Genomic DNA, 16,351 nt, shown 5'->3' with positions numbered 1-16,351 from the left:
TCAGCAGGATCCAAATTTTGGCTCTAAAGTTAGAAAACTACACTGTGATAACAGAGCTGGCATGCCAAAATTTTCCACTTTAATTGCAACAGAATCTTGTCCTGAATGGTCATAAATTTGTATTTCACTACGAAAGTGAGAGAATGGAAACTGAGCCTTTAGCAGATGGAAAGGGACAGTTTCAGCCTTAAGCATTTGTGAAGACACAGAGATGCTTTGAATCTTTGATCCTGCCAAAATGAATCCAACCTTTTCTATTCCATTAAGAACACTTTGCTCTTTGTATCTACTATGTGGAGGTCATTTTAAATTCAGAACGTGTCCATGAGCCTGGAGAGCATTTTAAAGTTATCCTTGCGGGGGGGGAAAGTTACTTAAAAAATCATTACTGAAAACCAGATCTCCAGCTATGATCCTACTGCTGCTGAAGCTTTATCTGGACCAAGAGAAGCTGTATTTAATCTTGCATAAACAGCCGTCTCCTGCTGTATAAAATATAGCACGTTGTTTGTTTTTGAAAGCGTGACACCCTTGAGTCACAACACATCCAGCCCACTGACAGGACAGCAGGCAATAAGCATAAATTAAAACCTATGGAATTCTATCTGAACACACGAAAACACTTTTTTACTGTGGGCATGACCAAACACTGGAACAGATTGCTCAGAGAGGTTGTGGAGTCTCCGTTTTCACAGACACTCAAAACCTGAGTGGACATAGTCCTGGGAAAGCTGCTGTAGCTGACCCTGTTTGAGCCGGGGCAGGGATGAACTAGATGATCTCAAGAGTTCCTTTCCAACCTCAACAATTCTGTCATGCCTGGGACTGAGGTTTACAGGTCTACAGACTCCTCTTCTTCCCCTTTGAGAAAGCGGACACTTGAATCATTTTGTGAATTCTCCAGTCCCACCAGTCATTTATCATTGTATGTTATTATTACCCTCAAGTTCAGTAATTGCACTAAGTTTCCACTATGTGCTTTCCCTTTTCAGTTTGCTGAAGAGCTCATTATTTCTCTCTTGCTGGACTTCCTATCGGTACTCAGCATGCAGGCCTTACTACCATTTTTTTGAAGAACATCATAATCTACTTGTGCTCTCTTGCCGCTGGAATATTTTTCTAAATCTATTGAAGGCTGTTTAACTGAACTGTTTAATTTTCTTGCTGTTCTTCTCTTCCTAAATGCCACGAGTTACATAGTCTTACTCACTTTCATCCATTTCGCTTTCATATCCACATTCTCAATTGGTTTCCTCCAACTGGTCAGAATGAAATCCAGAAGACTTAGTAAAAACAGAAGTATGGATTCAGGAACTTACTCTGATAAATTCAAAAGGAAGGTGAACAAATGACGAATGATTTCTGCAGCCCTTTCAAAACACAATGTATTGGGCATCAGTTTTCTCTGAAAAGTTTTAAACCCTGAAATATTACATTCCTAAAGACCTGGTTTTATAAAAAGTAAAACAAACACCTCTTTGTAAAATGTTTTAAAAGTTCATCAGTTTACCTGCATGTAACCTGACTGGTTTTGAAACGCCTCCTTCACAGGTTGTCTCTGTGCTACTCTCCTAAAGCACTGCTTCCCTCCTGCCAGGTTCTCCATCCCACCTATTAATAACCAGTTGCTTTCACTCCCAGTGAAGAAGAGCACCTACTGTATCACTACATTTATGGCTGTTAGGGTCATACACCCCATCAACATTGCACTCTTCTAAAAGATCATAGGATCGTAAGGTAACACATATCGGAAGGGATATCAGGAAGTCATCAAGGCCAGTGTTCTGCTCAACAAGGGTCAACTATGAGGTCCGACTGGGTTGCTCAGGGGTTTATCCTGTTGGATCTTGAAAACCTTTAAGGAAGGAGACTGTACAACCTCTTTGGCCAACCTTTTCCACTGCTCAACTCTCCCAAGGGTGAAAAAAATTCTCTTTATTTCCGGTCAAAGTCTCTCATTTCAACTTATGTCTTTCATAAGTTTCCCAGGGATCAAGGTGAGGCCAACAGGTCTGCAATTCCCCAGATTACACTTTCAGACACTTTTGAAGCTGGGGACAATGTTTGCTTTCCTCCACTCACTAGGGACCATCCCTGACCTCTGTGATCTTCCATAGGTGCCGGCGAGTGGCCTTTTAAGGACACCAGTTGGTTCTCTCAGCATTCTTGGATGCAATGACCCCAGGGACTTGTGTGGGCTCAGTTAATTCTCATTCACAGCTGGCAGTTCTCTTCCTCCTTGAACTGGTTCTCTAAGCACAGAGGCGTGGGAGACCATCTTGTGAAGGCTGAGGAAGAAAAGGCACTGAGTACTTTTGCCCACCTGTGTCTATTGTCCCTAAATCACTTCACACCTTTCAACAACAGGTCCACGTTTTTCTTGCTCAGACTTCTACTATTAATGTAGAGGCAGATGCTCACTTGGTTACCTGTCACATCCCTTGTAAGCCTCAACTCTGTGTGAATTTTGGCTTTTCTGACACCATCCCTACCTGTACATTGCCTTTTTGGTTTTGAGCTCTGTCAGGGCTTCCCTGCTTAGCCAAACCAGTCCCCTGATACGTCCCTTTGCTCAATGACAAAGCACGTTGCTTTGGCCTACATCAATCTTCATTTTATAAATTACCGTTTACTTGATACTGATATAGGTCTGTTCAACATGGGAGAATATGTTTGTATAGAAATATTTTGCAGACACTGAATACAGTGAGTGTAAACTTTACCAGAAAATAATACAGGTATGAGATACTGGTTGACTTTCTGTTAAAAAAACCAAAACCAAACCAAAACAGACTAAAAAAAACATGCAGACTTAGGAATGATTTACATTAGTGAGACTCTCTAAAATAACGTATTATAAAGTAAGTTTTAAATACACACATTGAAATAGTTGCAGGGGTGGTTCAATCTAGGAGTTCAGCATCATTCTGGATTCCCACATAATGTCTACCTTTATCTGGAGAGCAGATTTTTAAACATCAGTAGCGATATTAGTTTTTTTGTATGCAGCAACACCCTGGCCAATTTTAGCTGCGGAATGCACAGATGGGTATGCAGAATGATGACAACATAATGTCCCCTCCAGTTTATGACAGATCATAAAATAGCAATTAAACAAAATTTGTTGTGTGACAACTTGATTTGCTTGTACACTCCATTGTATTTTAATTCTGGTTTTGTGGTATTTGGTACACAGACTTTGTTTCTATTGTTTTCAAACAAATCAACAGCAGCTCAGTAAGTTTCAGAAAGTACACCAGAAACTCACAAAGGAAAACAACGATAAAATCACCCCCAAATTTCCATGAGGCAATCCTTTTTCATTTGATCTTCTAGATGGGGTATCACAGATTTCTCTACAAATGACTGTCATCACAAAGAGTAAAATTACCTCATTTGGTAAAGTCAGTCATGACCACACAGCAAGAAGAAGAATTCTCCACATTAAAAAGAAATACATAAGATACTTGGGATATGTTTGAAGGCAGCTTCTCTATTATGGGTTCGACCTCTACTGACTTCAGAAAAAAAGCCAGATAGTAGGAGGACTGCAAGTTACAACTTTAGGATCTAAAGATGTGAGTAAGAGATTAGTTATCTGGTGTTTCTAGCATGCTTTCTTAGTGGGCATTAACAATTATCAAGCAGCAGAGCAGTAGCAACATTCAAACCCACTGAAGGTCAGACCGGCCGGTTCTGCAGAACATCAAACTACCAAATTTCAAATAAAGCAGAGTGCAGCTGACTTTGTCTGTGATACATGGATGCAACAAAAATACCTCTAGGTGCAATATTTATGTTGTGTGTTTTATTCATATGACCCCTCCTTACAGAAATAGTACTACAAAATCATGCAGCAATCTTTTCACAGTATTATGTTTTTTCATGCCAGAATTAGGTTTCTTCAAGGAAAACCGTGTGCTAATTTGTTCTTCGTATTATGAACCTTAGGGATAAAGACCAAGCAAGGGAAATATTTTCATAATAGTTTATGTACCTTCTGATTCTAGAATTTCACCACTTTGCTACCATTACCTCATTTAAATAGGGCAGGAACTCAGTCAGAACCTACACATCTTACAAATGACTACCTGAATTGTGTATGTTAGTTATCTATAATGTAATGATTTCATGGTAACTAATTCAAAAGCAGAAAAAGTAAGTGCAGAGAATGATACTGTCAAGAGAGAAGTTGTAAATAAAATCCAGGAGCTCAGTTTGCTAGAAAAGCACAACCTCCTCTGTGAAACAGTGAGTTAAGACATTAAAACAGGCTTTTCCTGCCTTTTTTTTTCTTCATTTACTTACTAATTTATCTTCAAAACTGATTTCAAAGACTTGATATGTCAACAATTATTTCCATTACCTTAGAGTGATAAATGTTTTCCAAGCCTTTTAACCATCATACAGAATATCAGGTAAAGGTTCATGGATGCTAACATCATCAGCTTTTGGTTATTTTGCCTGGTTCTTGTATATTATATAAAGCTTGCTATTTTGTTTGGGATTATCTGGAAAATAATTTCCATCTATAAGTGTATGCAAAAAATTCCATTATATGCTTCTAACAGTTTAATGGATTTTACTAAAAGGAACAGTAAGTGATGAGGAGTAACAGACAAAATCATAAACAGATACAGACAAACTTATGACAAATGTCTATTTGCTGGAGTTAGATTTCAAATCTCAGACTTACTTGGCAGCAGCATCTTTTCTCAGCTGTTCATGTTTCATTAAAAGATTCTTCCTCTCTTGAAAAGCCTTCCTAACTTTGTATCCTTTGTAGATTGCCTGAATTTTGAAAGCAGCAATGTCCTGTATGGCAGCTATAGAGAGAGCCCCATGTTCTAACATGAACTGAATCACTTCGTGGTGTTCACCAAGCAAGGCATAATCAAGTGGAGTATATCTGAAAAAAAAAGACCAAAACCAAAACAAACCCACAACAATTATCATTTAACTAGAATTCTAACCATAATGTGCATTGACTTTATCCTCATTTCATAGGAAGGCAACTTGTAGTATGAAGACTGATTAAACACTGCTTTCAGTAGGCTGCTTTACTAATTTTTTAGTATTTTTTAAATCTTACTCATTCTACACACTGTGACTGCGTTAAAGGCTTATTTTAGTCTCCTAATATAAGGGGAGGCGGGGGGCAGGGCGGCAGACTATAGGAAGTGTTCGATCAAAATCCTCCAAAACCCTATCGACAGAATCAACTGCTTTAGGCAAGCAATCTTAAAAAGGTGTTACTGTGGTTCTCCTGTAGAAATATTATCTAAATAGAAAGCAAGTTAAAACATTATTTGAGTTACTTCCATATGAATTTAAGTTCTGGAGGTTTACTGTCAAATCTGGCTTTGCTTCTACAGTAACGACTGAGGACAGTATGACTCACCAAGCAGCATTACACCTGCATCAAGGGATAGCATTTGTTTTTTAAAGCGCTATGAAGTCTGTTTTCAAATGGCCACAGGTACTAAAAATATTAAATGGCTTTGGTTTTTAATGGTGTCAAAAATGTCTAAGCACGCCTTCAAATAATTCCCAACATTCCCGTTGTCAACACAGGAGCAAAAGGTACACACCTCCCTCACCAACCCTGAAGCATTAGGCAAAGGCATTTGGTGACTGAAAATTACCAGTCGCAAACCATGATCAAGACCATATAATTCAAGACTATTAAATCGTAATTGTCAACGCACGCAATGGTGAAAATTAGGGCTCTTCTTGATGGAAACCTGCTGGGACGCATTGCTGGTAAGCAAAGAAAACCAGACAGAAAGCACAATTGGACTTGCCACACAGCAATGATTTGATGGAAAGATTAACAGTATCTGAACCGAAGTGTCTGCAGGAATAAAGGCAATGACAGAACATGAAAATGTGCATGTCAAGGTGTGTTGCTGATAGCATTTAAAGAGATACAGATTTTTGATAACCCAGGAATGGGAACTTCAGAAGGGACCTCATTTCAGAAAAACACATTTTGAAAGTATCCCTAGTTTTGAATATTTTAATTAACAGGTACAAAAGATACTTGAGTAAACTTTATGCTACTGGCATGTATGTACCCAGACAATGTATTACATTACGGATCCCAGCTACGAAGACCCATATTCTTAAATGTGGATTCCCTAACTCCATTAGAGCTGCCTTTAAAACTAAAAAATCACTCAAATCAAACCTGAGTAGGGGTTTGTATGACTGGGCACTACCTATTACCTATTCAAGGCTGCACACATACACTCCTCACAACCAGCCATTACTCTGTTGGGTCAGTTCAAAGCCTGTTATAAATTTTCTTTTCCACTGGTTATCTGTAAAGCAGGTAGCTTTTAAATCAAGCTGGCTTCACAGGAAAACACGCAAAGAAGACATCAGCCATCAGCTGTTGTATGTAATTTAGCGTGAGTTTGGTCAAGCGGCAGCTAGCCTGGTGTCACATGATGCACCCAGGACGTCAAGTTGGATTATGAAATCAATTTGCAAAGAACAACAAACCGACCACCCTCCAGAGTAGCATTTGTTCACGTATCTGCAAGCAAGCGGGCAGCTTAAAAGCCGAGATGCAATCTTAGCTCCATGTTTTCACAAACCTACTGAGTGTTAGCCACTATGTTTGAATTTTGAACTGGTATCTCATGCTGCCCTCTAAGAAAGTGAAGAAGGGAAGCTTCCTTCTACAGCTATATTGGAAAAAAATGTACTATTTCGTGAAATTGTTAGTGATTAAAAAACAATTTTATCCACTTACAGATGAAATATATCCATGAGGTTATTTTTAACCTCTCTTGCAACACTCAACTTCACTTTTCTACTTTCCAAACTTCCGATTTCCTAACAATAAAACAAGGTTTTGTGGATGTTCAATAAGAGGCAATTGTGCCATTTTTATATACAATAGACATTTTTAGGAGAATTATATTAAAGGCTGATTCATCTAGAAATATTAGGGTTCTGTTTTGTTCTGGACATGGACTAGTGCTTAAGGACTGACATTTGGAATACTGCTAATTACAGTTTGAGTAATCTAGGTTTATACATAAGAATATATATTAATGCCAGCAGGGAAACAAAAATAGATACTAATGAATGACTCTACTAAAACCACAGCTAAGGCCTTTTCCTGACATTTGAGCATCATTAGTACATTTCTATGAAGTAAGGAAAATAGCAGCCTCCTTTCTGGCAAAATAGTGGCTTTTAATCCTACTTATTAAAAGTAATTTAATTACAATTGTTTATTTAATTTTCTGTCAAAAATTACTAAAGAGAGTATTGGCACTACTTAATTAGGAACTAGTTATACTTTCATTTGTGTTTCTCAAGAAAAAATAAGAACAGAAAAGGAAGAGACATCTGAATGGTTTAGAGTGGGAAACAGAAATAATAGGGGAAGAAAGCAATTAGAAACAGGGATAAACATGGAAGTCTCAAATTCAGCACTAAAATACGGGTTTCAAAGACCTTAAAATGTTGAAATATTCAAATTTATATAGCATAGCAATCATAATTTTATTTATAATTATGAGGAGGTCGTCTACTCTAAAAAAAGGCATTAGAAATGTCTGCTAATAGCAATTATCTTCACTGTCAGGTGACTACTTCAAACTCCACAACCCAAATCACTTTTTAAAAACTATTATTTATATGTCAGTGAGAGACAAAGAAAAGGGATGCAAATGTACTGTCTCTTTATGATTATAGGAGGATTTTTTTTTTTAAACCAGGCCTTTAGAATACAGTTAACCACCAGGTAATCTGTAACCACTGCTTTAAAACTAACATTACTTTTCTCCCATTTTCTTTCTTCTCACAATATTCCTACGAAATAGAAAAGAAAAATTCCAGTTTACTCCAATAGCAGCAGAAATGCCTTTTCATCCTTTGTCCATATATATCCACTGTCAACTTCATATGAATGAAAAAGACTTTTAATATTTCAGACAAGACTGGAATGAGTAAATACTTGCAGAAATCTCTGTAAGTTCAAGACAAAAAAGTGTAAACAGTTGAAGTTGCAACGTCTTAAAGAGACTTTTTCACATTAGAAAAGCCGCTTCCACTGAAGCCCAAGATACAGCACTCCTTTTAAACGCAAGATCACAATTCCCTGGCAGTATCTGAACACTTAACATTTAAATCAGTAGCAATTTTGCTACATTACAGAATGCTGCATTCAGGCAAGCAATACCTCTCCTCGCTGTTCTCCATATGGTTAGGGAATGCATCAAAACCAAGCAGCAACTTTATAGCGTCAAGGTATCCATTGTTACAGAGCCAGTGCAAAGCAGTTCTTCCCTGGAAACGATGAAGAACAGAATAAAAATAAGTATTATCCCCAAAATCTATCATGCCACAATAAAAGTTGTAAATAATTCTGTAATTCAGTGCTTTTCTGCACACAAAGGACAAAGTAATTCTTCTAAATACACTTCCTTGTTAAAATAAAAGAATACAGCACTTAAAATTGAAGTAATTTTTTTTTTTTTTTTTTGGAACAAGATTACACCACGAGTGCTTTTTCACCTAAAGCTACTGAAAACAGTATTAAGAGACCAGCTCTAAAGTTGCTTTCTTCGCAGTTACACTGCCCAGGTCTGAAGCAGCTCTCATCAACCTTTGTAGTTCAGACTGTTTTCTAGGCTGCTCCGAAACACGGTGACAAGACTGAAAGAATTACTACAGAATTCGAAATCAGATGAAGTTTGAGAAAAGCCTATCAGCCCAGGCAAACAAAGAAAGGCTCCAAAACGACCTTGGTTTCAGAAGCCTCATTTCTCTCGCATGAAGCGGACGTCCAACTCTCAAACTGCGCTCTGTACACGGCCAGCTCATTCACACATGGCCACTCTTGGGACCAGGATCCCAGAACCACAATATGAACGCCTCAAGCTCTGTAATATCAACAAAACATAGATATTTCACTTCATTCCCAGGCCATGCCTCCTGTCCGCATCTTGCTTTTCCGAACCCCAAATGTAGGAAATACCTAGAACGCTGAGTACCGCAGGAAAACATGAAGACATTAAGTTCAGTGCTAGCAAGCCACCCCCTGAGCCCCAAGGGCTGGAAGAGCATGCTGCAGTGTCTCTGTGTGAAACACGTAGAGCTCGTGTTCAGCTGTACTCACGCTGATGCCATAACAGAGCTGGTAGAAGCTTGGAAAATCTCCAGCGTGCTCTGTGGAACTCATAATAAACACCACTTTTCCATTATCTGGAATTATCCATGCCCTACAATGGATAGTTACAGAAAAGTTTAACAAATTGGGTGAAACTCTTTTGACTAATAACGTTCCACCCACTTCTGCGAAATTATATCATGCAACAAAGAAATCTGTTATATGTTGCACAATTATTCTGGCTCCTAATTTCCCTTACTGCTTGAATAATGGCACAAAAGAACATACAAACTAATCAGTCTTTGGGTTTTTTTCACCTGGAAGAGAGATACATATGTGGCTACTTATGTGGATAAGTACTTGAAGCAGCTCTGGTGCAATCTCACCTGCAATATCTTACTTGCTCTATCTCTATGCTGAAGAAACACATTACAGACTAGAAGATCACATTCCCAAGTCAGCTGTTATCCTTTTATCATAAGGAATGATAAAAATCAGCTGATTAATACGACTCCTCCTAAGACCACACTTTCATGAGGAAAAATCAAAAGTGATATGGAAAAATATGGATCTTCAATTCATACTGATATTAAAATATCAATTTTCATTAAAGATTTTACAAGGAAAGCCATAGGGAAAATTATGTCAGCATGCATTTCCTTGAGTGATAAAGAGCAGCAAATGTTCTTCTCTGTCCCAAAAGAAGAGAATGACCTTGAAGAAAAGGAAAATGTTTTGACTTATGGTTACTCTGAATTAAATAGCCCAGTGAAGAACAACATACCTCTTTATCCTGAATATTTGGATCTGCGTTGTTTTCCAGTAACACCATCATGCAGTTAATGTAACCCCCGTAAGCAGCACACTGCAGAGGTGTTCTACCGGCATAATCCTGCACATTAGGGTTGATTTTATTTTCTATCAAGATTTGGCACACGTCAGCATTTCCTCCCAGGGCTGCCCAGTGAAGGGGCGAGTGGCCATCTTGGTCCACCAAATCTACTCTTGCTCCTCCTGCAACAACAAATACATTTTTGAACATAAAAAGAAAATAGTATTGATTTAAAAAAAAAAAAAAAGAAGCCCCCTTATGCTCAACTTGAACTTATTTGGTAAACTGACAATTCAAATAAATATTTCTGAAAGTAACTTCAGGTTTGTAGCTCAAATTCTAAAGCTTAAATCAAAATGAATCAGGAACTAGATGGTTTCGGTGAGGGTCTGGCATCTAACTCTCTTACAAGCTTCTGAGTATTCTCTCAGATGCTTTAGAAACTCCAGATTTCTCAAATGCTCTTGAAAAACCAAGCCTTTATTTGTTTCAAGCCTATTAATTTTCAGTGAAACTTTCATTTCTTAACAACAAAATCGCTTCTGAAAATTAGACTTCAGATGAACTATCTTTTTAAACCTCTAAAGCAGACAAGATAGAATATTCACAGTGTAAAAATTTTGAAAAAAAAAATTGATTTGGTTTTAGTTCAAGCATGCTAAGACTCATTTATGCAGATAATTAAATTTTCTATGTGTTCTTGTATGATGCAAAAACTCAGTACAAAAATAAAGTTCCACAAATATAAAAACTTGAACCTACCAGGAACAATGACTGTTTGTATCATATTTCCTTAGACATAACTCAGATTCAGAAAACCAAGTTTCTTGCATCTAAAAACGCGCAGAGAGTTGGAGGAAGAGCTTAACGGGAGGTTAAAGCATGGCCAGCAGATCACAGAGGGAAGCACATTTCCGGGTAAGAAAGGTTGGTTGACAGAAAACGTGCAACCTGTAAGAAACGTGTAACCTGGATACTGCAACAGTCTGTAAATGAGAGAATATTTCAAGTAGCAGGGAGACTGCTTCTAGCTACTTAGAACTCTTCTGTGAAGCCAAAATGAATTTTGCATCCAAGATACCACTGTTCTTTTACCGTATTTCTTCCACCTCAGCAGGGTTTTTACAGTTATCTAAAACTGTGTACGTTGTTAAATCTTATTTTTGTCTACAAGTAAAATACTGCTTATAAAAAACAACCAGAGGAAAATATTAATGATTGAGGATTCCTGATTGCTACATACATTAAAAAAATTAAGATTAATTTAAATAGTCAAAAAGTCTTCAAAGAAGCCTAAAATGCCTTCTAACAGAAGAGAAAAAAGGTTAATTTGGTCTTATTTACCAGAGGGGGAGGTGGGGGGGTGAAAACCAATTACTTGCAGGGGGAAGAGGCAGTTTGAAGGACTAGATCATACTTGGAAAGGCTTGAGCAGAAAGGAGCTGTGAAAAGAACTATCCCAGTTCTGAATATTTAACTCTTCTAGACGTTCTGCACAACATTCTGATCACCTTTTACATTTACTAGTGCTGTTCCACAAAGGGTACTTACAGACAAAACCTGCTTTAGAAAAGTAATTTTCTACCCCAGCCCCTGTTCAGCCATGCTGTTTCTTTCCCAGTCCCGCAGAAAGCAGCACAGGAACTCTGAACAGGTTTGTAAATTCATAACAGCTGACCTTTAATGAGTGTTTGTATCACTTCTTTGTGTCCCATCTCACAGGCTCGGAAAAGCGGGGTGTGTTTCATCACATCCAAAGCATCTACCTGTGCGTTATGTTCCAACAGCAATTTCACTGTGCTGACATGGCCAGAAAGGGCAGCAGCGTGTAGTGCTAAAAGAATAAAGTAGTAGGAGAAAGAAATCACAGCGTCATGAGCTTTGGAGGTTTACAATTAGAACAGTCAAAATTATTGTCAGACGTTTGAAACTGGGGGGGAGAAGTGCTTTTCAATCATAAGAAACAGAAGAATTGTGACAAGCGATCACTAACCGCATTTCCTTGCCATACAAGCAAAAAGCAATAAGTAGAAAAAGTGTTGGCCCTGAAACATGGGTTTGACTTGGAAAAACAAGAATTTTAACCTTAACACCACCAAGACTGGCTTATTATGTAGAGGGTTAGCAGCTTCTGATTAAAAGAACCTAACATGATCTACTTCTGCCTCTGTTTTGTGGCATTTCTTATATCACCCCAAGGGAGATCAAAGCACCCATTACCAGTGAAAGAGCTTTTATTATTCCTTAAATGTTTTTCCTTGCTACCTTTTTTTTTTCCTTTCAAATCAGCAAAGTTGTCTCAATTCAAATTAACTCCAGACAACCACTCAGCTGGGTTTTTTTCAGAATTAGTTGGAAAAAATAATCCAAATAATATCCAAATAATTAAGAATGAAAACACAAACCAGCGCAATTCATAAATGCATGTTTAGTACAGTGAGTTCATATTTCCCTCCCCCCCCCCCCCCCCCCGCAATTTCAAAAACATTCAGCCTTGGTAAGAATTCAATTTGTGGGGCTGTAAACAGTACCTACATGTCTCTAATGTTAAAACAGGCAGGGTCAGGATCCAGCAGAGGCATTATACAGAAAGGCACACCAGGAAGGCCAGCGTCAGAAGGAACTACTTCTTGAGCCATAGCCAGCATATCAAAACAGTCAGCTTTTTGTATTTGCCTGCTACTGCTTAGCACTGGTACCAGCTTCGCACAGCTTACGAAACAGCAACCCAGCACAACCTGTTACCCAGGCACTGCGAAACCGCACAGGTTGTTCCTACCGTCCGTGAATCAAACCCAGCTGAAGTGCGTTGCCCTAAAACGGATTCGCAAAATTAGTGATCGGAACTGGAACTGTGACACAGACAAATGTGGCGCTTCCTATACGAACTGGGGTCACGGCCAGGGACACTATGCGAAGCGCTGCCTTAGTAACTGAAATCATGCATTTCAGATGACACTAATGTTTAACTGTTGCAGCTAAAAAGCAAAGGGGCACTCATCACACTAGTGAAAAATACCCGTAAGCAGCAAGAGCTGCAGTAGCTAGGCGAGCTGGTGGCTATCAGCAGAAATTCAACAAGAACGAGATCCCTGCCGCTTCGTACATTTGGATGGCTCTGGTTTTCAAGGTCTGACCTCACAGTAAACTCTAGGCTCTGCTTTTTGTACTGCATTTCTTACGAAACCAAAGGCAGTAAACCACTCCATCAGATGACACATGGGGTGTGTATAACAATACAATAGAAAAAGAGCTGCTGTGTCAGCTTGGCCTGTTCTTCCCTCCATCACTCATTCTGACGCAGGCATCTTGTGTCGGACTTTGTGCTCAATATTTTCTTGTAAGCCAAATTTTCTGTGATGGAGTCACGGTGACTGAAGAGATTCTTCGGCCAGCTGGTCACAATAGGCCTTTTGTTCAGCCGACAGACGGAGCACTCTCCATTGTACGAAGTGACGGCAGAGCTATAAAGCTGCCCCTGTAATGCTCCTGCAGCGCTGATCTCCGAGAACAGGGAAATTCCTTTCCCTTGGTGTCATTCTCCTACACAATGCGAGAGTCTTGATGTTCTAGCAAAGCTGAATGGAGAGCCTGCTCTTTTTAAGTAGATGTAAAAGCCTGCGTTAACGCAACATTATAACTAAGCTTAACTGATTCAGCACACAAAAGTCAGAAAAACACAACCTTGAACTCTCCGCAGCAACTGTATCCCAGGCACGGAGGCATGTACACTATTTTCTATTACTGTACAGTTTCCCATCAGAACACAACGCTACTTTTCCCTCATCAAAACTTGGGAATGATTAAAAACCTTTGGGAAAAAAAAAAGGGTCTGAAATCAGAGCGTGATTTACTGGCGGGCTCCCTTTCAGGTTTACACCTCTGATAATAAAGCCCTGGCTGCTGCACATGCTTGCACAATGGGCAAACTGGGATTGCTGGGCAGTAAGTGACGAACGAACGGCAGAGTTCCCCACTTTAAGACGATTAGTTTGTTCTACACAATGGCACTTTCAAGTAAATGGAAAATCCATTCATTTCCTTGGATTAAAAGCCCTACAACAACAATCAAGATTAAAAGGTGATTACACATCACTGCTATGAAAGGTTTAAGACTGAAAGATAATAAACCCAACCACCTGAATTATTCAAGCATGAAATCTACACCTGAGTAATTTCAGAAACACAGTATGTGATTACTGTCTGCAAAGAAGAAAACCCTTTGTAAGGAGGTTTGCACAGTGACTACAACATAACTGCACCTTAAGGTCTGCAACATACTGTGAGGTATTTAAAAGAGAACTGTCAGGAAGGAGCAAATATAGGTGAGACTGATAAAAGATGAAACAAGACTAAAATTGTAGAGTATGGAGTTTATGATATCATCAAACACGAAGACTGAGATTTGATTTGTTGCAGATTTCTTAAACTCAAAAATTACAAACTCACATAACTTGGAAAGACTGATTTTTTTGGTCCGTTAATTTGTAAGGAAAGCAAGAATTTAGATATTTAAATAGAATTTTATGGTAAACGTATTTGGCTTTTTGTGTAAAGACCCCACCTCGACGCAGCCAAAGGAAATAAAAATTTTGGTTTTCTTACATGAAAGTAATATTCATACATCCTATTTTTCAAATGCTGCATCCCATAACCCTGATATTGCATTTATTTATCATCTGTAAGCAATCTGAACTGTGATCTGAAAAAAGAAAAGCAGTTAAACTCATACCTTTGTTTCTTAGTTGGGACAGATTCCCTAAATCCTTTAAGCATGTAGCCTAGGTTTGTGTGTGTGTGTGTGTGTGCAGTCGAACAATAATGCTTAAGTATACTTTGAAACAAATATATTAAAATGTATATAAACAAGCACTGCAATACACATTCTCACTTGTTTAAAATAAGTTTCCAGGATAAATGCCCTTTACTGTATTATTCATGGGCATGTGCTCTGACTATCAGCTTGGCTACCATTTCACTACTTACACACAGGCACACATTTTTGCACTTACCTTCTAAGCGTGTGAACGGCAGAAGATAGTTCATGACCTGTTCCCACACAGCTTATCCCTGCAGCCCCCCGCTACCAAACCCCTCCAAATGATACCAAATATATCCACATTCTCCTCTCTTTTTATTCAGATGTCGCCAGCACAGCTCCAGTACTTTTACCTGTATTTCCCACACTGTAGAACACATGTTCCCTTCAACCCCGTCTCTGTCAGAACTGATACTCTGTTTTGCTCAAAGAATTACAGAGGTACAGTATTTCTACCACAAATTCTTATAATTTTTCACTAAAGGAGATAAGTTCATAGTTGTTACAGGTAATTTTGAATTTCATGACTTGCATGCCTAAATTCTGAAACCCTGTGTTGCATATTTATCTTTTGCTTTGGGCAGATAATGGGATGATAGACTTGAGGGATATCAAGTTTAAGCTCTTGTTTGGACCACAGAAATTAAATAGCTCTAATCTTTATTACACTATCTCTACAAAGAACTACAGTACTTATGATTTTCATGATGATAATTTAGCCACTTCACCGGTTAGTCTGCTCAATATTGTTCCAAATTATTCATTTACTGACAAATTTTTTTAACAGGCCTTTTCACGGAGGGCTTTTTATGCAATTATATTTTATTTTATTCTTCAAAACACAGAACAGCTCTTCCTTTCACAGGATTACAGCCCTAACTAAACAGCAGCATAGTAGTACATTTCTTTTTCTTGCTATGCTTCAAATGAACCTGTCCAATCCGCCCAGAAAAGATGTCTTTCTTTCCCACAATAAGGCAAAGAAGTGACTCACACGCATAATAAAACTAATGCAGAAATATTTTCATGATTAAGGTACACATCCAGGAAAAGATTAATATAGCTTCTAACAGTGCTTTTTATTTAGTCAAATCGCACTGACTGGAAGTAACCAGTGGCTCTTTACTGCAAAACATCTTACCTGTGCCAGCGTATTTGTCTGTCATATTGATATCAATATCCAATTTTAAAGTCAGCATAGTTCTAATGACATCGTCACTGCCTTTGCCAGCTGCCCACATGAAGGACGTTCTTCCCTCAAGATCTGAGTCATCTTTTACAGAAGGATGTTTCAAAAAGACTTCAACTGTTTCCTGAAAAGACATATTATTGAAATTAACATTAAAAGGAATCTATAACAACAAGAAACTGTTGTGTCTCATTTAGCTGTTTATGAAGCAAATCAAAGCATCACTTTTCCTTTTTATGTTCCTATGGAGTAATAGCTCAACAGGAGCACTGCATTTTCTCCTATGCCCTTTTCCTCGTCAATGTTCACAGTGCATCCTTAACTATGAATTTAACAGTCATTTATTTCATACTTTTCTCTTTTTAGTGTCAAACATCATGT

The 16,351-nt window shown here is 38.3% G+C and overlaps 1 protein-coding gene across 1 annotated transcript in view; it reads right to left on the bottom strand.

Moving 5' to 3' along the window:
- Window positions 1-16,133, bottom strand: part of INVS (inversin) — a gene marked incomplete at its 5' end in the record, with an annotated part of 32,891 nt that extends 16,758 nt beyond the window's left edge. Inside the window, 5 exons of the mRNA XM_010152663.1 lie at window positions 4,697-4,909; window positions 8,201-8,307; window positions 9,915-10,144; window positions 11,641-11,796; window positions 15,923-16,133. Coding sequence (XP_010150965.1) covers window positions 4,697-4,909; window positions 8,201-8,307; window positions 9,915-10,144; window positions 11,641-11,796; window positions 15,923-16,133 — 917 coding nt within the window. The remainder of the gene's footprint in view (window positions 1-4,696; window positions 4,910-8,200; window positions 8,308-9,914; window positions 10,145-11,640; window positions 11,797-15,922) is intronic.
- Window positions 16,134-16,351: the final 218 nt, after the last annotated feature.

The sequence above is a fragment of the Eurypyga helias genome, unplaced genomic scaffold, assembly GCF_000690775.1.
Source record: "Eurypyga helias isolate BGI_N326 unplaced genomic scaffold, ASM69077v1 scaffold7115, whole genome shotgun sequence".
NCBI lineage: Eukaryota > Metazoa > Chordata > Aves > Eurypygiformes > Eurypygidae > Eurypyga > Eurypyga helias.
Note: the sequence above shows the minus strand (reverse complement) of the source record. Positions and strands in the feature narration are given on the sequence as shown.